The 27,071-nt window shown below is 40.1% G+C and overlaps 1 protein-coding gene across 1 annotated transcript in view; it reads right to left on the reverse strand.

Moving 5' to 3' along the window:
- The window catches only part of tmod2 (tropomodulin 2), a 45,204-nt gene that overhangs the window by 15,153 nt on the left and 2,980 nt on the right, over window positions 1-27,071 (reverse strand). Inside the window, exons 2-4 of the mRNA XM_036564562.1 lie at window positions 20,815-21,002; window positions 16,013-16,169; window positions 1,327-1,449 (exon numbers count right to left, since the gene is read on the reverse strand). Of these exons, the coding sequence (XP_036420455.1) occupies window positions 1,327-1,449; window positions 16,013-16,169; window positions 20,815-20,940 (406 nt within the window). The 5' untranslated portion in view covers window positions 20,941-21,002. The remainder of the gene's footprint in view (window positions 1-1,326; window positions 1,450-16,012; window positions 16,170-20,814; window positions 21,003-27,071) is intronic.

Here is a 27,071-nt window from a genome sequence, read left to right on the forward strand (position 1 = left end):
TTATTATTATTTTTATTATCATTATTATCAGCAATATTTCAGTGTTAAAATTATTATTTTTTTTAATAAGTATATTTTTATTTTAAAATTAAAAAAAAAAAACTTTTAAATGAAATGACTATGGTTTCAAGATTTACAGCAAATGTTTTTAAACAACTTTGATATGCATATTATTTACATTCTTAAAATGATGATCATGATGATCATCATCAAACCAGCAAAGGACTGTGCTATACAAACATATTAAGGATTACAAAGCACATCAAAAGCCCCCATATATGAAGGTTTTAGGCAGAACATGTAGCTTTTTCTTCAGAGCATTTTATCCCAGTTAAACCTGAATCTTCTGGCAATAACGTCAGGTAAAAAACAGACCATTCTCCAGTAAAGAGGGAGCAGTGTGGGCGTTCTCACTCTGAATAACACTGCTGCCTGACAGGAGGAGAGATGAAGGAATAAAAAAGGAAAAAAGGACAGTAATACTGAGAGAGATGCTCTCAGCTCAGAACTAAAGCATTGTGGATTTAATCTCAGAGCTGAAGCTGTATGATGGGCATGAGTCAGATCTAATCTGTATAGCGAGAGCCTATAAAGCCGAGCGTTACAGTCAGAGTCCTGTTCCTGATACAGTTCAGGATCCAGTCAGAGCTCAGTCTGGCAGGAATGGGGGGCAGTCTCTGTGTGGGTGGTGCAGTTTCTGTACCTCACGTTAGATGAAAATGCATTGATGAACTGTAATAAACTGAGCTTTATTGTCTTCAGTCCAATACTGTGTACGTAGTTTCTTTGTTTATATGAGTGTATTCAGCATGGCTTTGAAAATACAGGGAATGGACAAAATAAAATAAAAAAAACAATACTCAAACAATACTCAAACTCACTGGCCATTTTATTGGAAACACCTACCATATAGGTGCAGCCCATCTGTTACTGTGCAGTTTAATCCCACCCCCCACCCCCTTCGTTCATGGAAAAGGACCACCATAGGACCACCATAGGACCACCTCCGACTAGGGCTGGGCGACATGGCAAAAATATTACTTTAAGACATTTTCACGATACTCGATATGTTCTCCTTTCCACTTAGAAAATCAACAAAACATCCGAGTGGGGCACCTAAACCTTCGCATACATTAGGTGTTTCTGATAAAATGGCCAGTGCGTAAGTGTACTGTGTGAGTATGTGGTGTTTCCATACATCTGAACACCTGTAACTCAGAAACGTACAAAAGGTATTGAAATTTTAATTTAAATTAATTTAATTTAATTTTAAATTTCATGATGCACTGATTAGTTTCCATAAAGCATAGTACTGAATCTGCTCACCTGCCAGGTCACATAGCTCAGTGTCAGTAGCGCTGGACAACGCCTCTTCTAGCTCCGGATCAAGAGTCGTCACTTCCTCCTTGCGTGTCTCGATCGGCTGCTGTTTAGGCACCCACACTTTTCCTAAAGAAACAAAAAATACGAGGTGAGAACAGTTAAGAGATGCAGTTCATCCTCTACAGTCAAAAAAATAAGCATATTCATATTCTGCTTTTTCTGCTAATATCAGCCTGATGGTGATACCCATCAAGACCAACATGCCACCTTTACTTAACACAGGTTTAAGAATGCTTTTCCCTTCTTCTGTAAAGTTAGCAATTTGGATGTACATTTGGTTTTTGTTAGAACCACCAAAACATGTAACAGGAATGGGAGATATGAGATATTAGTAATGGGTGATATGACCAAAAGTTGGTATCATGGTATAACAAAAATTGCTTATGGTCTTTCACATATCATACACATACATTCATACACCAAAGATCATTTTAGATGCTTAAGTAAAACCTATTTTTGTAGGTTAACAGTGGGTTATTGTTCTGGGATTCCTTCATTTTTCTGTAAGAATTACTTTTAACAACTAACATAAATCTGAAATACTTTTACTGTGCAAAAACAAAACCAAACAATATACAGATGAACCTGTTTTGCTTTATAACCAGCAAAAATGTTGCTCAATGCTGTTTCATGTGTTAATTTTTACAAGGCTGAAGTTGTTTTCTTACTCGCCCATTTCTTTTGTTTACATTTTCCGTTCCACCTTAAATGGAGCAGCAGTTTCATTCTGAAAAACAGAAGCCAACTGAAGCTTCGTCAAACTTCTTAAGTCATTTGTCTCAGTGTACCATACAGCCCCCAATTTCAACTTTGATATCAGAAGAACAGGTATACCCCTCACTACTAGACAATATGGTGAAAACAGAATAAAATCTTACACGATTACACTTTTAAATGATACACAATATTACAACATTTAATTTTTTTTAGTTTTGATTCGTTGTAAGAATCCCCAAAAAATCCCCAGTAAATAAGACATTAAAAAATAAATAATAAAACAACAATACACAATGACCACATAGCACATAGTATCAAAAACATTTCATGCACATGACTAATTATGCTCTCTTTGTAAATTAAACATGCCGCTTGTCAGCGTTCTTTAAGTACTGAGGATATCAACAATATACTCAGCTCAACAATACTCAACAATATACTCAGAAAAGTGTACTGTGATGTAATTTACCACGTTAATGATAAAATATGATCATACATCAAATAAATAAGCAAATTAAGTCTTAAAAAGTAAAGCACACTAGTGTGAGATACAGAAAACAAGTGTGAACTGTTTGTGCGAGAGTGGCTACCAGTCACGCAAAACAAATCAGCACTATGAAGGAGTCACAGTGTTTAAACCCAACAGACTCAACATGGCAGACGTGAAAACCTTGTGCGCCAGGCTAATCATTGTAATGGCTAATAGCTTAACCTCATCCAGATGTTACTATGGTCATTTAACTATTAGACCTACTGTTACACTCCACTCACACACACCTCGCAGGAGTTCGCCATTTCAGCAAAAACAGAGGACGTGTACTGTAAGAAGCCAAAGTGTTTCACAGCTAGCAGTATCTGTGGTTACTAGGGCATTATTTAGCATTATTTCTGTAATGCTATTTTTTGATTAATAAATCTGTCAAATATCATTTCAGTAATCATTTGATTCACCCTGTACACTCCCTTCAGTGCATTACAATCAGTCAGACTGATCACTTGGATCAAGGGATGCAGGGGTGCCCAAACTTTGTGCCTCAGGAGTCCAAAGTCAATGCTGTGGTGGAGAGCCAAACAGACAAAACAACATATGAATAAATAGGTGTGTCTAATAACATTACAATATATTTTGTTGCTAAAATATTTAAAATCTATAATTTTGAAAGAAAAACAAGCGTATTTAGTCGTATACAATATAAAAATTATCCTCCTAATTGGGTGAACATTCTCAACTTTGGGGAAGCCCCGTTACAAAGCATTATAGCGCTCTTTTTAAATGAAACACTAGAAGCCATATCGCCCCCTACACTTCCTGTAGTGTATTACAGTCTGTCAGAATGACTGTGTGGATCATATGAACATTATAGAGCACTTTAAATGACACATCATTCTCCATATTTGACAGTGTCAGTATCTTCTACAATCAGTATCTTCCATCACTGATGTTATTATATGAAGTCATATATGAATCAACTTCTCCAATTAAACATTATGATTTTTTCTGGAAAGCGCAGAGAACCAGTGCAGTGCATTATGGGTTGTTTTATCCTCCCAGGCTGTTCCATTACAGCAGCGCTGAATGTGCTGTATATGATTTCCTCTGACATAATGTTTCCATTCTGAAAAAAACAACCGAGCCAACACTGCTGGATCCTATTACACACACACACACACCACTCACACACACTCACACATTCACACACACACACTCACACACTCACACATTCACGCTCACACGCTCACACACTTACACGCTCACACACTTACACGCTCACACACTTACACGCTCACACACTTACACATACACACATACACACATACACACACACGTTACAAGACAACTACTACAAAACACTGAAAACAATAGCAAAAATAATACTACTTACATTTCTTTCTATCATTATTTTCCACATTATTATGATCTCTCTCTCTTTCACACACAAAAAGTACGGACGAAAAGAGAGAGGGGAAAGAGGGAGAGAGAGAGAGAGACAGAAAGAAAGAAACAAAAGAGATAAAGAGAAAGAAAGACAGAAAACAGGAGAAAGAAGAGTAAAGACAGAAAGGAAAGAGAAAGAAAGAGGATAGAGCGTGAGAAAGTAAAAGAAAAAGGAACAAAAAATTAAATGAAAAAGATAAAAAAGCAAGAAAGAAAACAGGGAGGAAAGAGAGAGGGGGAGAACATAAGAAAGAAACAAACAAAAGAGATTAAAAAAATGATGAAAAACTAAAAAGAGACAGGAGAAAAAAAGATAACCAGAGATAAGAAAGAAAGAAAGAAAGAAAGAAAGAAAGAAAGAAAGAAAGGAGAGTGGGGAGAACGAATGAAAGAGAAACGAAAGGGATAAAAAAAGAGAGAGAGAGAAAGAAAAAGGAAAAAAGAAAGAAACTAAAGAGATAAAGAAGAGAAAGAAAAAAGAGGAAAGAGAGGGGGAGAATAAAAGAGAAATTAAAGCAATAGAGATAGAAAAAAGAAAAAGGAAAAAGAAAGGAGAGAAAAGATAAAGAACAAAAGGAGAGAGCAAGAAAGAAAGAAAGAAAGAAGGAAGGTGAACTGTAGCGTTTCCTGATAAACACTCTGTAACAGAGCCGCTCTGAGTCCCATGAGGATGTTTGACTTGGGCTGATTTGAGAGAATAAACATATTAATATTTTAACTTATTACAGTCTTATTTTCTAAAATAGCAGTTTTAAACCATTTAGTACCGAATCACAGTGTAACATTAATGTATCTTTTTTTTATTTGTATCATGTTTTATCTTTTTGGCCCAACCCAAACACTGCACTTTAGCCCCCAAGACAACTAGGCCCCCCATTCTAGATACATCAGTGCTGGTTTTGTAAGATTGCAAATACATTGTAAGTGTGTGTGTGTGTGTGTGTGTGCGCGTGTGAGAGTGTGTGTGTGTAAGCGGTTGTGTACTGCAGTTTGTGAGGGTCTGTGTGAAAGTGATTAGTGTGTATTAGCTCTCGGCGGTCCGGCTGTCCCGCTGCCGTAAAGAGCTTATCTTCTCTTATCTTCTAGAACCCTGTCTGCTCAAACTGCAGCTCCGTTCTTCACTCGCTCAGCCACAGCGGGTAACATCATAACACTCGGACATATAACTAAATAAAAAACCTTATTTTATAGCAGTAGTCTGATAAAAAAAATAATCCCCCCAGGGCTCCCCGCCCCAATACCAGACGTAGCCAGTTAACCAAGGCACATTTAGTGTCTGAGGTTCACTTAGTTAGCTAATAAGTTATAGAAGCATATGTACATCAAGTAGCATGATGCTAACTGCATGCCTGCATCACTCATTCGCCTCAAACTGTGTGGAGTTGTTCATTAATCTCTAATAGACTTGATTTTGTGGTTTCTGACACTGTTGTCTACAAACATGGACTGAAGAACGTTAGCACAGCTGAAAACAGAATCAGCTTGAGTTCAGTCCGGTTTTCTTGCGCTAAGCCAAAGAGACGAGGGAGGTGAGTCAGGGTTAAGGCAGAGGTGAGTCAGGGTTAAGGCAGAAGCGCTAAAAGTCACATGCAGACAGCTAAACAACACTACAAGGTTCATTTGTTTTCATAGAGCATCACAATGTAGGCTGACCCTTACGTCTAATATGAACGTCTAATATGAATCATATGTGATAGAGCTGGGCGGTACGGCAAAACTGTAATATCACGATAATTCAGTACATTTTCACAATATGATTTGTCACAATATTCTGTAGAAACCAGGTAGTTTTCAAAATAAATTCCACTCCCTACTGTCACCCCTCCTTCCAAAGCCACTCCGCCAACACACAGAGATGAGAGCAGTGCATCCAGGCACTCTGCACTTTAGCTGGCGGTAAATACAAATTCTGAGGTCTCTGACAATTTAATAGCATAAAATAACAATACCCTACTCATTTACAGCTATCAGGAGCCCAAATCCTAGGCAAACTGTTATCTCATGTCATTGCTGATCAACAGTGCTGTTATACAGAAAAAATGAAAGAAACAGGGCCTGATGAGTCTCAGTTTCAGTCTGCCTCCATCAAAGTGGACGAATGACCCTGCCCAGTGGCTGGAAGAGTCATATTTACGATTTGATTCATTATAGTTGTATTATTGCATTAACACAGCATTTAGACACACTTTGAATTTGTTGGTACCTCAACAAACCAGCGGAAAGGCCAGCTGACCGCAGCCAGCACTACCGAGCCCTGATGGCTTCAGAGTAACTTAACCCTTCAGAGTAAGACTCAGTTTTGTTTCAGGCCAACACTAGATTGAGACTGATGGAAAATGTGCTATACAGAACCATTTTGAAAAGGGTTCTATATATCACCAAAGAGGGTTCTTCTATTATAACAAGCCTGACATCGCAACAACAGAAGAACCATTTTTGGTGCTATATAGAACTCTATTCAAAAAGGTTCCATATAGAACCATCTACAGCACTTTTTCCATCAATCTGAAGAACTATTTCATCATGCAAAGAACGCTTTAACCATGCAAAGCGTTCTTTGAGTGTTCATGGGTCTATATAGGAACCCTTGAAGAACCCTTATTTTCAAGGGCGTATGGTGCACCACATAGTCAGGACACATTCATAAACAGTGCTTTTCCTACATAAAAGAGTCGACTGCTGGGAGAAAGTGATTTGCTGCTCCACACACACACACACACACACACACACACACACATATAAATACACACACACACCACTCTGAACTGCAGGGGGTGAAAAATCAACAAATAAAAAACACTTACGCAACAAACACTACTTAAAAAATACATCCGCCCAGCATGAAATCACCGCGGAGTGGAGCGGAGTGGACAGAGTGAGGTCACTGCTGAGTTATTTCAGCTCAGTGATCATAAGAGAAGGACTCATGTTTTCAATTACGGAGCTGTGCCCTCGCTGGGAAGCTGCTCGTATGACTTCATGTTTATGGAGTAAAAGTGAGGCTGAAAGAGGAGGCTGCATTAAAGCGATAGTGTGGCTCCCTCAAAGTTGGCTGCAAAACAAGGCAGCCAATGAGAGCAGCACTCATTTACATATATCCAACTTAAAGGGACAGTAACTAAAACAACCTGTTTAATTGTGAGGGATAAAGGAGGTAGTTTGGCCCCCTCAAACCAAATAAACAGGGCACCCGCCAATTAGTGTGGCACTAACTGCCTGCCTAAATCATCACATACTTCACTCAGACCTCTAATACACTCGATTATGTGGTTTCTGACACATACTGTTATGTGTAACTACAGACAAAAGTATGTTACATAACTAAAAACAGCAGCAATTTTCTCAATTTTGCAGTAAAAATGAGGAAATACCTGTTGGTCATTGAAAACTGGTATATCTGCTCGGACTGACCAGCGCTAGTCAATTCAATACCTTTTTACACATACACACATACATCATCTAAACCGCTTATCCTACTGGGTTAGGGTTAAATATAATTTTTTATTGTACAAAAACTAGTTAAAAACAAGGTATCAAAAAAACAAAAGTAGCATCACTCAGAAATCGATTCTTGCTATAAAAAATGTGAACGTGTGTAGCCTTCTTTGATCCACTATGTTGCTGTGGTATCAGAGAACAGGCTGGTGATTCGTCATAAATTGAATGTGGAAATGACCAGAGTTTACACCTAAACACTAAATATTTCTGACCGTCAGCTTTTGGAGTGAAACATCACTGCAGGACTAGCCGAAGCCAAACCTGACTCGAAGCTTCACTGCTGCCAGAAACAGGGAGGCAAAACCTCTGAATGCAACAACTTCCATTAAAAGCAAATGACTTTTTAATCGTGAAGTTCCGCTGTTTAACCTCTGGAGTGGCCGGGTGTGAACACTCTGCTTCTTTGGCTTCGCTGTATGTCCAGCCCTGCTGCACAAAGCGCGTTCTGGACAGTCTGGCTCCTGTATCTGCAGGGAGCGGAGCTTGGCGCGTTGCCACGGTGACCCCCAGTGGGCGTTTCTTGGGCACGACTCTCCCCCGGGGTTGACCTTGGCTGACCCCACCCCATCGCCCCCGCACTTCCTGTTCTGACCCCCGCGGACCGGGCCTTTCTGCCCCGGCACTCAGAGAACCAGCCAAACACTAAAGGACTCCAGCAGGACAACAGCGAGAAACAGAGTGACAGCAGAGGATCAGAGAGGAGAAACAGCCTTCAGTGAACTCAGAAAGTATTAAAGGAGCACAGTGAGTGAGACTCTCCCACCTAAATCAATGGACGACCCTTATAATGACTGTTCAGCCATTCATACATTAGAGCTGAAAGATTAAACTTTTTATATTGAAATTTGCAATTTTCAAATCGCAAGAACTGCAATTTTTATTACAGTTAACTATATTATTTTCAGGTTTTATACTTGGGTGGGCTGTGATTGGCTGGGTTTGCTTTGAAGTGGACGGTGATTGGCTGGGTTTGCTTTGAAGCGGACGGTGATTGGCTGGGTTTGCTTTGAAGTGGACGGTGATTGGCTGGGTTTGCTTTGAAGTGGACGGTGATTGGCTGGGTTTGCTTTGAAGTGGACTGTGACTGGCTGGGTTTGGTTTGCAGTGGACTGTGGGCCACTATAAAACTTTCGAGAAACTCAATTTTATTTGAACTGCTGTGACATCACGACTACAAATAACTGACAGGCTGGCGCACTGTGTTAAGAGTTCAAGCCAGAAAAAGTATAATGGCAACTTAAATCGGAATTGCAATCTTGGTCAGAAAAACCGCAATTAGATATTTTGCCAAAATCCTTCAGTCGTAGTATATATGCGTTCAAATGTGCAATTCAAATGAACAACGTGCCTCAGTGAGAAACTCAGTTTAGCCCCTGGAAAATCTGTGTTTACCAATAAACTGCATAGCAAATATTAAAGGGCCCATATCCTACATTTTCCAACCTCTCTTTATCCCTCACAATAAACAGGTTGTTTTAGTTACCGTGCCTTTAAAATGAATATATGTAAATGAGCTGTGTTCCGACTGGCTGCCCTGTTTTGCACCTCATTCAAAGAGCAATCCATCCTGAAACACTCCTTATAATATCAAGGGCAGGGCTAAATTGCTGTAGGCTGGACAGGTGGATATATGTAAATGTGCTGGCTTTTGTGACATCACAAAAATGATGAATACAAAAGGGGCTGTTTTTGCAACTAAGCTGCAAATATTGAGTGTATTCTCTGGTTAGTGAATGTTATGAAACATTTACAGTGTTAAGTGCAAGAACCAACTATTTAATTTTACAATGGTGAGTAAAATTCAGTTTTCTGTGACAGTGGCCCTTTAACAGAGAAATCAATGATTCCCCCGCGGCATCGCAGCAGTGTGAGTGTGGGAAACTGTTTCCTGTTTCAGCACAACACTTTTAGAAGTCCCAAAAATCTGCTCCCTGCACTGCGCTGGCTATAAATATTACAACAACAAACTTGGCCAGAGTTTCGTCCTCCCCAACTCATCAACGCCATCAATAAGAATAGCTGGCAGCAGTAACGCCCCCTGCGGACCATGCCTGGTGGCATCGCTATGGAAACGGTCAATGGCCCTACAGTAAGAGGAGAACGAGATATGCGGCTGGTATTGTGTGCTGGGGAACAGAACGACTTGGCACAGATAAAAATCTCTTCTTTTATCGTTCCTCCTTTCTTTACTTCTTCTCCCTCAGCGCTGCTCTGGTGGCTCGATCCCAGAGGAATTCCAGCACTTCCTGTCTCTCACGAGCTCATTGTGACTTTATTCTGAAATACTGAGGAACTTTAATAACCGCAACCCAATTCTAGAACCACTCAGGAGTTCTATAAGCAACATCAATAATATTGACCTATACAGGCTCCACCCAATATCTGTTATAGCTACTTTAGTGAGGCTGGATGAGCTTTACAGAATGCTGGTAAGAATGATATCCAACCTAATGAGAAACTGTAGAACAGACTCAGTTTATATCACAATACCTACATTTAGAGTCAGTTATTCATTCAACCTAATGAGAAACTGTAGAACAGACTCAGTTTATATCACAATACCTACATTTAGAGTCAGTTATTCATTCAACCTAATGAGAAACTGTAGAACAGACTCAGTTTATATCACAATACCTACATTTAGAGTCAGTTATTCATTCAACCTAATGAGAAACTGTAGAACAGACTCAGTTTATATCTAAATGTAGGTATTGTGATATAAACTAGGCTGGCTAGCACAAGCTCATTTAATTCATAGTTGTTATTCAGGCAGGGTCTTTCCATGGCTGAGCTGCCTCTGATTACACCATGACAAGAATGAAGGCGTGTCATTAGCATTGCTCCTTAACCATAGAGCATCTCTATCCAACTGCTTACTTCAGCCAACTGTGGAAAACGTCAGAAAGGCAGTTCTTGTGTAAAGCAAAGCAGCATTATCATGTACACAAAGGTGGGACAATAATGTGACACTTACACTATTGTCTACGCAAACAGGTTTTAGTTTCAGCACAAAAGGGCTGCTGATGAAGTGAGAGGAGCACCTGAATTAAGTCTGAGCACAGTAAGATTCACTGAGGGCTTAAGTATAGGCTGAGGTTAACAGGCACAGTGTCAATGAGATATAAATATAGAGGGGAAAAAAGGGCAAGTGGGAGAAAGTGTGGGAGCGCGTTTGTGTGTACAATTTAAATCCACACTGCTGAATTCCCTCTGGCCTTAAAGCTCAAGGTCTCAGTGACAGAGTGACAAATGAGGCTGGACGATCACAGAGACCCTGACTGACACACTAACACAGACATCATCTCTCTCTCTCTCTCTCTGTATATATATATATATATATATATATATATATATATAAACTGTGCGTGGCATCACAGCCCACTTCAAACCAAACCCAGCCGATTACAGCCCACCTTAAAGCAAATCTGGCCCATAACAACCTACTTTACAGCAAATCCATCCAATCACAGCCCACTTCAAACCAAACCCAACCAATCACAGCCTACCTTAAAGCAAACCCATTCAATTACAGCCCCAACTCAACCCCATTCAAGCCAATCACAGCCCACTTAAAACCAAACTCAGCCAATCACAGATGACCTTAAACCAGATTACATCCCCCTCAAATCCAATTGGTCCAATCACAGCCAAACCTCAAATCAAATTCAGCCAATCACAGCCCTGCCTCAAGCACAACTGAGCCTATCACAGACCCAGCAAAAGTGTCAGAAACCACATGAACAAGTCTACAGGAGATTATCCAACAACACAATGAGGCAGGTGAGCGATGATTTAGGCACCATGATGATTGGTGAGGTAAAAGCTTCTATTAGCCTCGTAGCTCCAGCACAAAACTAAAGAAGCAAACTTTAGACACCAAATAAGTCTTAACTGATCGTCTACACTCGGAGTTAAGTTTTTGGCCAAACGATCGCTATAATAACAGTACAGAAGACCCTGCTTTTGGACCAAAGGTTTCAAAACAGTGAAGAGTTACATCACAGGAGAAAGCCCCTCGGTGCCAACTGACTGATCTCCTTAGTGAGCGTGCGGGTGTGTAAAGTGTGGATGCCTGTTTTATGGAGGTGCAAACATTATTTCACATAACTGGAATTCTGCTGGAAATCCGCCCAACCCCAGTATTCCTCCGAAAACCCAGTTTCGGACAAGGACAGCATTCTGATCTTTTTCCAAAAGAGCACAAAATGTGCACACGCGGCAGAATGAGAGATAACCAAGCTCTCTCGCTCTCTCTCTCTCTCTCACACACTCTCAGATGGAAGCTTTCACCCTGAACATTTGATAGTCTCATCCATTATTGAAGCTCTTCTCCTGTTTCAGACGCGTGTAGACGACTCACTTTACTTTCAAAAAGAACAAGTACAGCATTGTGTTTACAGATGTACCTGAGAATGAGTCCTGGATGTACACGGAGGTTGATATTGGGCAATATTTAACCTATTAATGTCCAAAAACTACAGTACTGTGCAAAGTCAGAGACCATGTTCTTTGCATATGACATCACTGTGCTGCAGTGGTGCGAACATCACCAGATGGAGGGCAGGAAGTGATTTTCAGCATAGGAAGCCGTCACAAGCTGGTTTGCATCGTTTACAGTCGCTCAAATAGATCTAACAGAAACCACGAGGATCTGTGAGTGAGCTCTGCTGATAGACTTAGAACGGTAACTACATGCAGCTCCTCTAACACTTAAATCAGGGTTAACAGCTACACCAGCGGTCGGCAACATGCGGCTCCAGAGCTGCATGCGGCTCTTTTACTGCCCTGTTGCGTCTCCACAGAATTAGGTTTTTAGGTAAAAATAAAATAATCCTCCTTTGCAGTAAAGTAAAGCTCAGCTGATCGTTCAACACAGTTTTAATAATAAACGGTCTTAAACTCTGGAGTTAATGTAGAACTGCTAATTCACTCTTTAACCGTGAAGATTAGCACGGAGACTGCTTGTCACCATAGCAACGCAGACAATAATCTCACCTAGCCAGTAGCTAATGAAAAAGGCAAAGAGAAAGATTTAAGGGGGCTCCCGAGTGGCGCAACCGTCTAAGCGTTGACCCTATCATCAGGAGATCGCGAATTCGATCCCTGGTGATGCTACAGCCATCCGTAGCCGGGAGTCCAAGAGAGCACAATTGGCCTCGCTCTCTCTGGGTGGGTAGGATGGCCCCTCCTTCTCCCCCATCACTTAACGCGACGCTAGTCAGCGCAGGCATCTGTTAGCTGACGTAACAGATCTGGCGGTTGGCACTTTCCTCCGAGCGCGTTCAGCTGTCCAGTGACGTTGCGTGAGCGGCAGTTCGAAAAGAAGCGGTGGCTGGCTTCACAGGTCTCGGAGGAAGCCTGTGTTAGCCTTAACCCCCTAGCGTTGATGGTATCACGTGATGGGGGGAGTCCTAACTAGCGGGTGGAATTGGAGACGACTAAATTTGGGGAGAAAATTAGGTAAAAATCCAAAAAAATATGAAAAGAGACAGATTTAAAATGAACATCGATAATTTGGAGACTAATTGACTTATTTGCATTTCTAATCAGTCGCGAAGCTGAAGTCAGTTTCTCACTCGCCAGCCTCTTGATTGAATTTTCCCCTTCCACCTTAATGGTGCAGCAGTTACATTCTGGTGCCTCAGGCAACATTTAAGGTGGGATGGGAGACTTTGAGCAAGAAGCTGGCGAATGAGAAGTGACTTTAGGCTTGTAAAAAATTGAACATTGAGAGACATTTTACAAGAAACTATTCAACTTCTGAGGAAACGTTTCCTGCCAGAGATGCAAGAAAAGCAGCTACAGCTGAGCTAAAGCTTAAAGCAGAGCAAAGCAAGTCTGCGTTTCCGTTTCTATTTTTTAGTACATCAGCACATACTGAGACATATTTACAGCCAAGATGGTAAAATAGACTTAAAATGTTGTGGCTCCCAAGGTGTTCTGAACTTTGTTGAAAGGACAAAATGGCTCTTGACATTTGGGCTGCAACCCCTGAGCTACACAAAAGACAGGAGAGCACATTAAACTCACCCTGCCATGCCAGCTTCCTGCTCAGATTTTTCCGTTCCACCTTAAATGCTGCAGCGATTACAGTCTGGCATGGGCATTATAATAATAACTACTGCACCATTTAAGGTAGAACGGAAAATTCAACTTCAGCCTTGTAAAGATGTGCCCCAATACTTCTGTGTGCTTTCTTCAGTTCTTTTGAACAGAGGGACGTCTGCAGGACGAGGTAGCTGCTCATATCTGCTGACTCCACATCAGGCGAGTCTTTCAGTTCAGTTAAACCTCACTCCTCTTCATAACAGAAGGATCACATCCAACATATGCTGTGATTTTCTGTTTCTATCTTTCCCTCTTAATGTTGTCTAAACTAGCGCAGTGTGAGCTCGACTCCATCTCGTCCATCCTGCTTTTCATTTCCTGCTCTCCGTATTGATTTTGTGTCATTAGAATCATGTAACTGCAAACATCCTAGTAATTTTTCAGTGTGGGGGGCTTTGCTTTTATTACATCTTCCATTCTTTCCATTTAGGCATGTTTTTCCTCACCTCCAAAGTTCAGTCTTACCCTGTGTTCGGACCGGCAGCAACGCAACGTGACAAAGCAGCCAGAGGTCATTCATTTGCACTCAGAGCTGGAGATTTCTGGCGACAGGAGGTGGCACCAGAGAACTTGTATTGAAGAGAATTTCCACTCAGTAATATTTTCCGGGGTTATAAACTATTTTAACTTTTTGTTTTTAGCTGTTTAGCTCTGTTCAACCCCATTCATTGAGGACTCGCTCGTGGGCACCCTCTGGTGTTTTGCAGTCATGTTTTATATAACGCGGGAAATAGGAAGAGGCCAGACTAATTATAACCGGCTGTGGCAGCGCTTTATGCAAATAAGGAGCGAAGGAGCATGGTGACTACCAAGAGGAATTAGAACGTATGCAATCTTCAATCTTCGGTGCGCTCCTACTAGAGGTGGAATAATGGCGGCATTGCTTTAACCGCAAATAGTGCTGTTTCTCTGATAGGGGACGTTTTGGTGGTCTGCCTGGTCTACCAGGTGGTTGTTATGCATCCTATTTTTCCTCTGTAGCTTTTAATTATTTTGTTTCAACCCCAGTAATCCATCTTCTCAAAAATATCTCCTGCAAAATGAACAGCTTGTTCTTAATGGCCGTTTTGACTGGAACCAGAGTGTTTTAGCAACAACTAAAGAGATGCACAGACACAGGGTTTTACTGCAGCAGGAGGACGTCACGCCCACACAGACCTCCTCACTCCGGCTCTGCAGTCTCTCTGTGGTTACATAACAGCAGACTGCATTAGTAATACCTGCAGAGCCAGCAGGACCATAATCACCACAGCTCAGATAGCGCACACATACACACACACACACACCTTACATTATATTAGTCCTACACACTCACACTCTCTCTGATCCCACACCAGGCATAAAAACACCTCCACACACAAACACACCTGCTGTTCACTTCAGCACAAAGGCTGGTTCCGCACTAAAGGCAATGCAGACACAACACTGAACTCACTCTATTCATAAAACATGACTAAACACACACACACACACACACACACACACACACACACACACACACACCTCAATACTGAGCACATGTAGGTCGAGGCCACTCGCCCACACAGCGCCTATTGTCAAGTGCAATCAATACAGGCAAGTACAGTCGACACTGACAATATTTGCAGACACTGACTAACTTAAGGCCCTTATCCCTCATCCCTCCATTTTGTGTGTTCACATCTAGGGGTAGGGTGTCAAGATTTTTGTTGATATAGAGGGGTAGGGAGAAGTGTTACAGTTACATGGCCCTCCAAAGTGTTAAGAGGAAAAAAAGAAAAAACTGTAAGACGGCTGCGCAAGCAACCAAAGAAACTCACAAATGTGAGTATTTTCTCTGGTAGAAATTAGAAATTACGATAACCATTGATTGATCTTAATTTAATGTTGTTTCAATGTATTATAATTCTTTTCTTTATAATACACATTAAAAATCGCTAACAGTACATTGATGTCTCGGTAGCTAGCTAGCTAAAATTCACGTTCCACCTTAAATGATGCAGAAGTTACATTCTGGCGCCTCAGGTGTCAGACCTCCATTTAAGGTGGAACAGGAAAATTCGAACAAGAATCTGGCAAATAGCTGACTTCACCTTCATATCACTGAAGAATAAGTAGTGGGCGATTATTAATTAATGTCCCCCCCCCTTCGAAGACGTGACATATAAATGTAACTAAAGCCCAGCAGCGAGGCAAGGTGACACCCGAAAACAAGGGGCAGGGGTAAAAATGAGAAAAGGAATTGGGCCTTCGTCTCACCGATCCCTACTAACAGTGAATGTAACCACAAAGGTGAAAGATGTTGTAAATGAAAAGAAGGTTTCATTCACTGTTAGCCATGTTGGCAATCCATGTAAAACAAACAAACAGATAAACGCAGTAATTTCAAACCTTTCTTCTCTCCGGTGAAGGGAACGACGTCGTCTCTGTCTTTGTACTCCATCGCCTCTTTCTCCAGGTACTGCAGCAGTCTATCTCGGTTAAACGGTCCTGTCGGTGTCTTCAACGTCTGGTCCTTCTGCCTCAGGCCTGCAGGGAGCAGGGCATTCTGGGTAAAGGCACAGGGAAGAAGGATTTTAAAGGGATAAAGTGATTTTTCAAAATGACTTCAGAGTGGTGCAAAACGCTCCGTTCTAGAGAATCTAGAGAGTCAGAATTGTTCACAGTGGTGGTGATAGGAACCAGACGTCCACCTCTCTTGCATGAAATTGGTTATGAATTCACTTGTTTTAAGATCATTTTGAGAAGATTTTGGCCCTAAAACAGATTCTTTAAATCCATTCATGGAAGGATATTTTTTCAGGTTTTTCACCATTTTTCCATCATCAACATTCTCTGAGTGACTCTGTTTACACACCGAATTCTGCAAAAACTCAGCATCAAAAGCATTTTTATTATGTACATCATTCCATCAGACAGTATGAATCAATAGCCAAATATCCCTTCATGCTTAGCAGGCTAACCATATATATATATATATATATATATATATATATATATATATATATATATATATATATACACACATATACATACATACACACACACACACACACAGTTTTGGTTCTTATGGATCTTTTTAATGTAAAGGGAAATCCTATATACTATAATAATGTCGCTGTTAACCTACAAAAACTAGTAATTTACTCTAACAAGCACTAACACAGAGACAGCACTGATCTTTAGTATTTTATACATTTTACTGATGCATATGTTGATATGTTTTATGCTCTACGTTTATAAAGAATATTTTCTTTTCCTTCTTTTAAATTAAGCCTCCTCATATTTTACCCTTTTGGCTGTTCATCGTAAACGTCATACTTTGCGCACCTCTCTAACAGAGAGAGCTGTTAACCGGCGTCATAAACAGAGTTAACTGCAGCTGCATTTGACGAGTTCAGTGAAGCCGAAACTCATCAGGAATCCGGTTTTATGTGAACGTACTTCGTGAGATCGAGCCCTGAGAACAGAGTTCAGCTTCAATCTCCATCACAATAAACCTGTTTACCTCAACATCAACTCTGTTATTCCTCACCACATTCCAAAATCCAAACACTTGTTAGCGCTAGCAACTCTGGGAAAGCTCAGAGCCTCCGTTCCCTCGTAAACAAACAAACACACAGTTGTTTTGTATAAACACTCATGTACACAACATGCGATCTTTCCTCATCTCCTCATTAAGAGATATTTATAACATCTGTGCAGTGAAATTCAGCCAAAACACAGATCAGCTACAAACAAACTAAGAACTCTTTCCGCCCTCACAGCAAAATCTAACATGATTACGGCACAAAGTGGCTAATTACATTAAACCTCATCACCACAGAAACCTGTTATACTGTTGTGGACATTATAAATAATCCTCATATGGGAAACAGAAACAGGGAACCTTCTTTTTTAATGACACAACACAATTCTGTGTTCAGGACATTTGGACGAGGGTAGCTTGTCAGAAATGACCCAAATAGACGAGCTTAACCACCTTTAAGAGCTGCTTTACAGGTTTTACCTGATCTGTCTCACTGTCTCTCTTGGAATTGGAGTAGATGGAGCCTTTATTAAAACCTTTATTCACCTTCAGTGGACAAACACTGATTCAGGAGGGTGTAAAAGTAAATTAAAAGGCTCAACTACATTGATTATAATTGATTATAACATTCATATATAAGGTACGCACTCATTTTTTTAGTTTGAAAACTGAAATACTGGTTTGCTTTAATTGAAATTTGGGCTGTGAATGTGATGAATGTACTGTTCTTAAAGGGATGCGCCAACATGAGAACTGTGTACCAAATATCTAATAGTTTGCATGTACGATGCTGATGCTGATGCATAAACATATTTTAAAAAGTACAAATCCGGACTAAATGCACCCAATGGAGCATTACAGAGAAATATAATATTTATTTCTATAAGGCTACAAATGCAATAATATGATTTAATTAAAATCTGGCACTTACAGAAAATAAACATGACGCTAGATGTCTTATTCTTATTCTTATTGTCCACATTCTATTAGGTATCAACATGGACTTTTGTTTCTAGCAGTATCTGAGCTCAGGACTAGCTTTCTCACTAACCTATCGGTAACTAGCAAAGACACTTTCGATAAGACAAAGCACTTTTTGTAAGTCACTCTGGATAAGAGCGTCTGCTAAATGCTGTAAATGTAAATGTATCAACATCTTAATTAGGGAGGCACAGATATGGGAATTGTGTATGAATGTTGATATCTGATATTTTTCATGTGCAATGTTGTTGGTGATACATAAATATTTATTGCTTTTAATATATTGTTAATATTTTTATCATATCACATTAACCATACATTTGACAAAGCTAATAAAGAACAGGCAACCTGCATTAAAGGGTCCAATAAAATAACATGTAATGCGTGACTATGAGCCACATTTTGGTCGCTGAAGTTAACAGTAGGCAGTAAAGTTTAAAAAACTGTTGTCGGAATAATACTTGCATGATGGTAGAGCAACTAACACTCAAAGCCAGTGAGAACTCTCCACCAGTTAAGAGCTCCTTCAAAAAAAAATCAATATGAAGCAAAGCAGAGGAAAACAATGTAAAATGTAGTTCAGGCCAGACGTCTCCAACCCTTTCACTGTACAGCCAACGCCCGAGTTCAGGATCGATCCTCGTCTAAAACACCATGATCCAGACCACAGTAAGCTGTGTTAAGGCTGCACTATGTCAGATTCTTTTCTAAAGTAGTAGCTTAATGATCACAGAAAAAAAAAAATTCTTAAACCAGGGTGTCCTTGTGCTGTTGTGAGCTGCTCTATAAAACCTAAAATATTCATTTAAAAGTTGGCGTTGTCATTTTCTAGTCATTTTCTAGTCATTTTATCAGAAACTCTGGGTCCAAGTTGGTTTACCGGATGTTTTCTAAATTTGCCTCTATCACACCATGTGGTAAACAGAAATTGTTCAAAGTTCATACTTAAAATGCTAATATTGCCTAGAAGTAGGGATTCACCAACATGGGAACTGGGCCAATGATAATACCCAATATTTTCCATGTGCATATCTGCCAAAACCAACATATAAACATTTATAAAATGTAGAAATTGGGATTTGGTCTATTTGCATTGGCATTACAAAGATATATAATATTTCTGTGGAGTAACAAATGCAGTAAAAAGAATAAAACGACTCCTCCAAAATACATCATCAAATATCAGTTTGAAATCCCTGTTAAATCTAAACAATTTTTTAAAAGCAATAACTACCCATACTGACATGATTCTGATATCATTGTGCATCCTTGGCTAAAAGCATGCTAACATGTGAAACCGGCATAAAGAGGGTGCAACACTGCACAAAAATAAAGTTACTACTGTGCTGCACAAGACTACGGAGATCCACACCACGGGTGATGGCTGAATTCTAAGCAGAGAGAAAACGAAATCTCGAAAGCATCTCTCACAAGGCAGCGCGTTATCTGTCTTGTTGGGTGGCGTTTGGTAAGTTGAATGAACCCATTTTACTACCCTAATGCTCGCCTACATGACATTTAAACCCTGGGTTCACTACACCACTTTTAAAGTCTTAAGAGATTATAAAAAAGCTTGGCATCTCACAGTATCACAATGGTTTTTGCAGATTTTTTGGGTGACTGAAATATTGGGGATCACACACTAAATGACTCACGATCACTTACGACTCAACTTTTAAACTGTTGCTTAACCAAACAGAATTCACTCAAATTCCCGTTCTCCTTTTACTAGGAGACGCAAATAAACAAACATGTAGCTGCTGCTGCTGTTTTCTCTGTCACTGACACAGTAAAAAAGCAGCAGGCAAACATGTTTAAATGAGGCTCATGCATTAAAAATGTGATCAGTGTGTTTTTTGAGTTTTAAACGTACATAAACATGCCTTAAACTCAGCTCATTAAAAAGCTTCACTTCACACATGAGAGACTTTTCGCCAATTTTTTTTTTAATTTGCTTTATTTTCTTCTTTGGCGCTCTCTGTTTTTATTGGCTGTTGCAGGAATTTATTCAGAGTTGTTGACTAGTTTACACTAGATTACGCTCAGTCGGGTAGAAAAATCAGACACGTTTGATAAACTCTTGACTGGTCTGAAATGCTATCTGGAGGTAAAAAATCTGAGTCTGTGCCCCTCACACACTACTCGATTCTCTCTCCAACTGACCCAAAATCTGCAGAATAGAGCTGACCAGCTGAGACTGAGAATCAAGGTTAAAAGTCATGTAATGTAACCCCGGCTTTACCAGCACAATGTGTTGTTCGGAAGTGTGGTGGCCTTTGCACAATGATGACGAAAGCGTCCGTGCAATGATGCTTCAATCAGGGCAATTTAGGGAAACTATATGGACCCTTTATCCCATATGAATCGGCTAGTCAAATCACGCACGGATTGGCTTTTACAACAGGCTTTTACAAAGTAATTTGCAGAACTTTTGCAAATCTGGATGCTAATGGCGAAGTGTAAAAGGTCCTCAGAGGTCCATTCTCCTCCACAAGCTGCCTGCAATTACAAGTTTCTACCAGAGTGGTCGCCAAAACCCCCTAAATTGTGGCCTAGTTACAGGGACTAGAAACCTGCTCTAGGCCAGATCACAATACTGCAATATTTCACATTCCAGAGTGTATCAAATCTTGTTGAAACGATTATATATTATCACAGAAACATGGTTAAACATCTCTCTTACCTCAGGGTCCATCTCCTCCAGAGCACTCTCCAGCTGCTTGAGCTCCTCCTCGGAGAGTTTATTGAGGATTTCATCCTCGTCGATCTCTTTGTACTTTTCCAGATCTTTCTTAAACGAGAGCGCCATGGTTACGACCTTCCAGGGTGCAGCTACAGCAAGGCAGACCTCCGTCCAGTACGATTCAAGATCTAAACAGAGACAAGGAAAGGAAAAATGAATAAAAGCTGACCAGTTCAACCCGTCTTTGCCGCGAATGTGACATTACGAAGCAGGCAAGATCACAATAAATGCCTTGTTGAGCTGCTGATGGGGAAAAAAATGTCACTAACGCAATCGAATCACTGAGTGAAGAAGCCAAAAACATGAGACGAGTCTGGAGTTTGAGGAAAAAACACTGGATTCTCACAGCAGCTGAGGCTGTCACATGCTAAAGAAGGTAAAAAAAAAGAAAAACAAAAGCCTGGCCAGTGTCAGAGAAGAGCAACAACACAGCCTGTTACCATGGTTACTGCAACCAGGCACAATTACATAACTTAATGCCAAAGTGTGAACTTGTTTTAGCAGCAATCAATGAAGCGAGCGATACACTGAGCAGGTCCAGATACACAAGATACACAAGAGTGTAACTAGACAATTATCAATACTTAGTACTACTACAACTGTAATTACTAAATATATATATATATATATATATATATCATATTTCTAATATTGATATTGCTATCTTGAGAGCACATAATAATTAACAACTTTATCTTGAGATCACAAGGTAAAGCAACATATCGTGATCTTGAGATAACAAAAGTAGTTTTCTTGAGATCAAAATTAATTAAGTCATGATCTCAAGATAACTACTTTTGTCATCTCAAGATCACATGATACATCGTGATCTCAAGATAACAACTGAATTATCACAAGGGAGTTATTATCTCAAGATCACAACTTGATTTTCTTGTGATCTCAAGATAACTTGTTATCTCAGGATCTCAAGATAATTTTGTCATGATCTCAAGATAGCAAATTTTGTTATCTTGAGATCACAAGATAATTGAGTTGAGGAATTAAGATAACAATCCAGAGGATCGTAACTACCTCATGGTGTCTCTGGACTTCCACACAAACCACCGTATTATGATTTGATTTGATGTGAAGTTATTGTTGTGTTTACAGTCCAGTTTTGCAGAAATAAAAACACCCTTTATATTTTTTTGTATTTTTCATATCAACACTTATGTGCAGATTTGATGTATTGTGTGATTAAGTGTGTTATGAGGTGAAGCGACAGTAGCGGCTCTAAACTACCGAGTTAAACACACAAACCGCTCATGAATCACGATAATGATTTTTAACATGACGTTAAAGTGTTCGAGCTTCTTCTCTCAGATCTGGCTCTTAGTCAGGAATGACGGAACATTTTTCCAGATGTTTCTCCAGAGGCTGACAGATGTTCTCCATTCTGAAACCCTAACCGCCCGCTCAGATGACCTCTGACCCCTGAGCTGGAACTTACACTTACAACATCTCCATCTCATCTAAACACACACTGACCTCTCAATGACCCTGAGAGAGAGAGAGAGAGAGAGAGAGAGAGAGAGAGCGAGAGCAGAAAAAACAGTAAAAGAGAGAAAAAAGATAAGGATGATTTATAAAAGAGAACAGAGGAGAAACAGAAAAGAAAAAATAAAAAGAAAACAGCAAAGAGAGACAGAGAGACAGAGAAACGAAAGAAAAAAGGAGAGACAAAACAGAGACAGACAGAGAGAAAAGAGAAAGCAAAAGAGAGAAAAACAGAAGCAGAAAAAGAAAGAGGGGAAAAAAAGAAAAAGGAAAAAAGGAGAAAGAGAGAGAGTCTGCGCTCCTGTTCAGAGCCGTTTGCTGTTATTGGCTCAGACGCGGCTGTGATTTACCGCAGATTCCTCCATTAAGATTACAAAGCAGATGAAAGAACGAATGTTGGCGCGAACAACTACGATGACAAACGAGCGAAACCGCAGCGTGTGCTCAGACTGTATTCTTAGCGCTCGCAATTAGACACTTTTCCTCCACATGTTTGGAATAAAGAGTCTTTTGTTTGGACAATTTCACTCAGTCAGAGATACAGAGATGATAACGTCACGCAGGTTTAAAAGGGTCAACTGCAGTTTAGATCTTTTCCCGCTGGGTCCGTCACTCTCTTACAATCTCCAGTGCTAAAAAACACAAAAAAGCCATTGAGTTTGCAGTAGTGCTGGTCAAAACACTGACACCAGTCCTGTAAGGGAGGGTCGGGGATGATTAGCTCACTTTTAAATGAAAATCAGATCTTTTGGTTTGGAAAATGATGATGGAAACTATGAGCAACTGTCCATACCATCTATTGCAATTGTTAACCTAGTTTAAATGCCCGAAAATGTGCTTGTAAATAGACAGCAGTAACTGTATTTGCCTGACTAACAGTTTTGAGTTTCTTTTGATGTTTTGATGTTAGGCCACATCCTGAATCAGCCCCGATATGTTTGTCTGGCTTTATAACGTTCTGTAACAGCCTGAGGGAGATCTTTAGTTTTTCTTGACCATCATGCTTGTTAAACTGATAAAGCCGTGCTGCAGCCTTCCACACATGGCATGCCTTCCCTCACCAAACATGAACAGAGGTTTAAATGACTTTTATTTTGTGAATACATCAGACATTAAATACAAAAAAGACAAAATATTCACTACAGTAACAGTAACCTTTAGGCTACTTCACACAGTTTAAATAATAATGAGTTAAACAAGAAATAATTTATAGACTGTAAGCACACAGTTGATTAAACCTATCATTCAAAACTACCAAACCATACCAAGAACTACCAAACCAGACCAAGAAACTACCAAACCACACCAAAAACTACCCAGCCACTCCAAGAACTACCAAACCATACCAAAACACACCAAAAATTACCAAACCATAGCAAAAACTAAAACTACCAAACCATTCCAAGAACTACCAATCTATACCAAGAGCTACCAAACCACACCATAAACTACCAAGCTACAACAGGAACTACTAAACCACACCAAGAACTACCAAACCACACCGAGAACTACTGATCTAAACCAGGAACGTACATGTTTCTGACCAGAAAACAGTGTATTTTCTCCAGTTTAAGCAGGTACAGCAGGTAGTGTAGCACTACCACATAACCTGCTGTGCTAAAATGTGTTACTGGAGAAACGTATCGCCATCAAATAAGACGATCCTGAGTCTGTCAACAGAAGGAGCAGCCGGCATTCTGTATCTACAGCTTTTTTCCTGACACCTCACGACAGTATCGTCGATCACCAGTGACAAGCCCACTGTAAAAACTGTATGAACACTATATAGCGCTTTTTAAATGAAACAGTAGAAGCCATATCGCCCCCTGCACTTCCTGTAGTGTATTACACTCTATCAGAATGACTGTGTGGGTCATATGAACATTATAAAGCCCTTTTTAAATGAAACAATAGAAGCCATAACGCCCCCTACACTTCATGTAGTGTATTACTGTCTATCAGAATGACTGTGTGGGTCATATGAGCATTACAAAGCACTGAGGAGCTTTTTCTTCTACAGGTCAATGAAAGCAAAATGATTTTGAGTTTACTGAGGACACACACAGTGTAAAAAACACACCAAACTCCCTCTCAAGTCAGACAAAAAATAAACGAAAAAATGCTGCAAAGTAAAACTGAGAAGCTCCTGCTCCTGCCAGGACGGCCTGTTATTTAGCTCCATTTCATCAGCTTGTGCCAGTGTTTAAATGTGAGCAACCTGAGCGCATAATAAAGGACGTTTTCACTCCAAGCCAAAAAACATCACCAGCCAAATCTAAACAGCCACAGCTCAGCTCTCTGACAGGTTAAAGGCTCTGGAGCTGGATTACAGCTGGAGACACACTGCAGGTTTCGGTAAAAGTAGCTACAGTTGCTGGAAAAAGGTGAACTTAAAGGGGACCTATTATGCTCATTTTCAGTGTTCATAATTTAATTTTTTGTCTAGTAAAATAGATTTACATTTATTTTCCTCATATTGTACATCTCTATTCACCCTCTGTCTGAAACACGCCGTTGGAGCTCCTGTGTCTTTAAGCCCCGCCTCCCAGTGAGCCCAGTGGGCTCTGACTGGTCAGCTTATCCACTCTATTCTGACTGTATTAAAATCACTCCACAATTATTACCGTCAGACTGTAAAACTACACACACTGCAGATTCATACTGGACTAAAATCATGGATCTTGTCGTTAATCTTTTTTTTTTTTACAGAATTACAGAACCTCTTCGGCTCCAGCAGGGCTTAAAATATAATTTGTAACGTGTACTGTATGTTTATATTTATTTCCACTGTTTGTTGTTTGGTTGTATTTGCTTTTCTTTGTCAGTGGTGCTGAACAGAAACAGTGACATCACAAATTTCAATATACAGTAAAACTCAATTCTCTGGAACCTGAACAGACTGAGAGAAAGAAGGAAGAAGAAGATTAATCCAGATTAGATCATCACCAGGAAGAAATGACTAAATTTAGTTTAAACTCCCTGAGGTGAAAAAACTCCATCCTCCACCCAGTCTCCCTTTTCACTTCCACTGAGAGAAAGAGAGTGAGAGGGAGAGAGAAGAAAGAAAGAAAAAGATAAAGTAAGGGAGAAGTGACAGAAAAAAGAGGAACAGACAGAGTGTAAGAAAAAGCAAGAAAGACTAAATGTGTGAAAGAATGGGTGCAAAAAAGAAGGGTGCAAGATGTAGAGAGAGTGAGAGAAAGAGACAGAATGACAGAGAGACAAAAAACAGAAAAAAACTAAGAAAAAAAAAAGAGAGGCAGAAACGAGATAAGAGAGACGGAAAGAAACAGAAGAGACACCGAAAAGAGAGAGGTAGAGTGAAATGAGAGAAAACAGAGAGAAAGAGACAGAACGAGACACAAAGAGAAGAGAAAGGTGCTAGAACAGAGAGAGAAAGACAGAGAGCGACAGAGACAGAGAAATGAGAGAAAGAAAGAGAGAGAGAATGACAGAGAACAAGAGGAAGAGAGATAGACAATGAGAGTGAAAGAAAAGAAAGGAACAGAGAAAGAGCTAGAAAAAGAAGAGAAAGAGAGGAGATAAGAGAGATAATGAGAGAAAAGAGATATTAGAGTGAGAGAGTGAGAAAGAGATAAAAGAGAGGAGATATAATGAGTGAGATAATGAGAGAAAATAGAGAAAAAGAATAAGAGAAAGGCATATATAGATGAGAGAGAGAGATAGAGAAAGATGTAAATAGAGATAATGAGAGAATTAGAGATAGACAAAGAGAGAGAGACAGAGGGGATAGAGAGAAAGAGAGATAAGAGAGACAGATAATGAGAAAAAGCGAGAGCGAGAGAGAGAGAGAGAGAAAGATATACAGAGTGAGAGAATGAGAAAGATATTAAATGAGAGTGAGAGAATGAGAAAGAGAGAATGAGAGATAATGAGAGAGAGACGAGAGACAGATAATGAGAGAGTGAATGAATGAGAGATATACATAGTGAGAGAGAGATAATGAGAGATAATGAGAGAGAGAGAGAGAGAGAGAGAGAGAGAGAGAGAGTGTGAGTGAGAGTGTGTGTGTGTGTGTGTGTTATGTAACTGAGCTGCAGGCTGATGGTGTGTGTTCTGTGTTCTACAGATGGTAGCCGGTCGTCTCATTGAGGTAGTGACCGGGCCTTCAGTGACCAGCTCTCCTCCACACTGCACTCACTTACAGGGTCGTTTAGTGGAATAAGAACAATCTGTTCCTTCTCCTCGTCCCTCTGGACGCGTGTTAGAATCCCTTCTTCTGTGCTCAGTGATGGATCCACACACTCAGGCCTCGAAGGAGCCGCTTTACATAACGGACTGATCGCCGTCCCACACCTGAACACTCGCTGTCTTAAAGCGACAGTTCAGCTAAAAATATGATCCCTCCCAGTTTCTCCTCTCACCCCAAATGCAGCTGATCAGCCGAGATGCGTTTGGTGTCTGAAGTTCGCTTCTTTAGTTTTAGCACTGGAGCTACGAGGCTAATGTAGCAAACAAATAATGAAAGCTTATAACCCACCAATTAGCATGCTGCTAACTGCAAGCATGTGGGGTTACTCAGTAATCTTGATTATGTGGTATTTAGAGGGTGTAAGAAAATACTGATACACTTGAGTATCGCAATATTATGTTTTGTGATACTGTACTGACTCTCAAAAACACAGTATCGTAGTTTACATTCAAGGATTTGTAAAAATACTGCACTGAAAATCACAAAC

The sequence above is a fragment of the Colossoma macropomum genome, unplaced genomic scaffold (assembly GCF_904425465.1).
Source record: "Colossoma macropomum unplaced genomic scaffold, Colossoma_macropomum, whole genome shotgun sequence".
In the NCBI taxonomy this organism is placed as follows: Eukaryota; Metazoa; Chordata; class Actinopteri; order Characiformes; family Serrasalmidae; genus Colossoma; species Colossoma macropomum.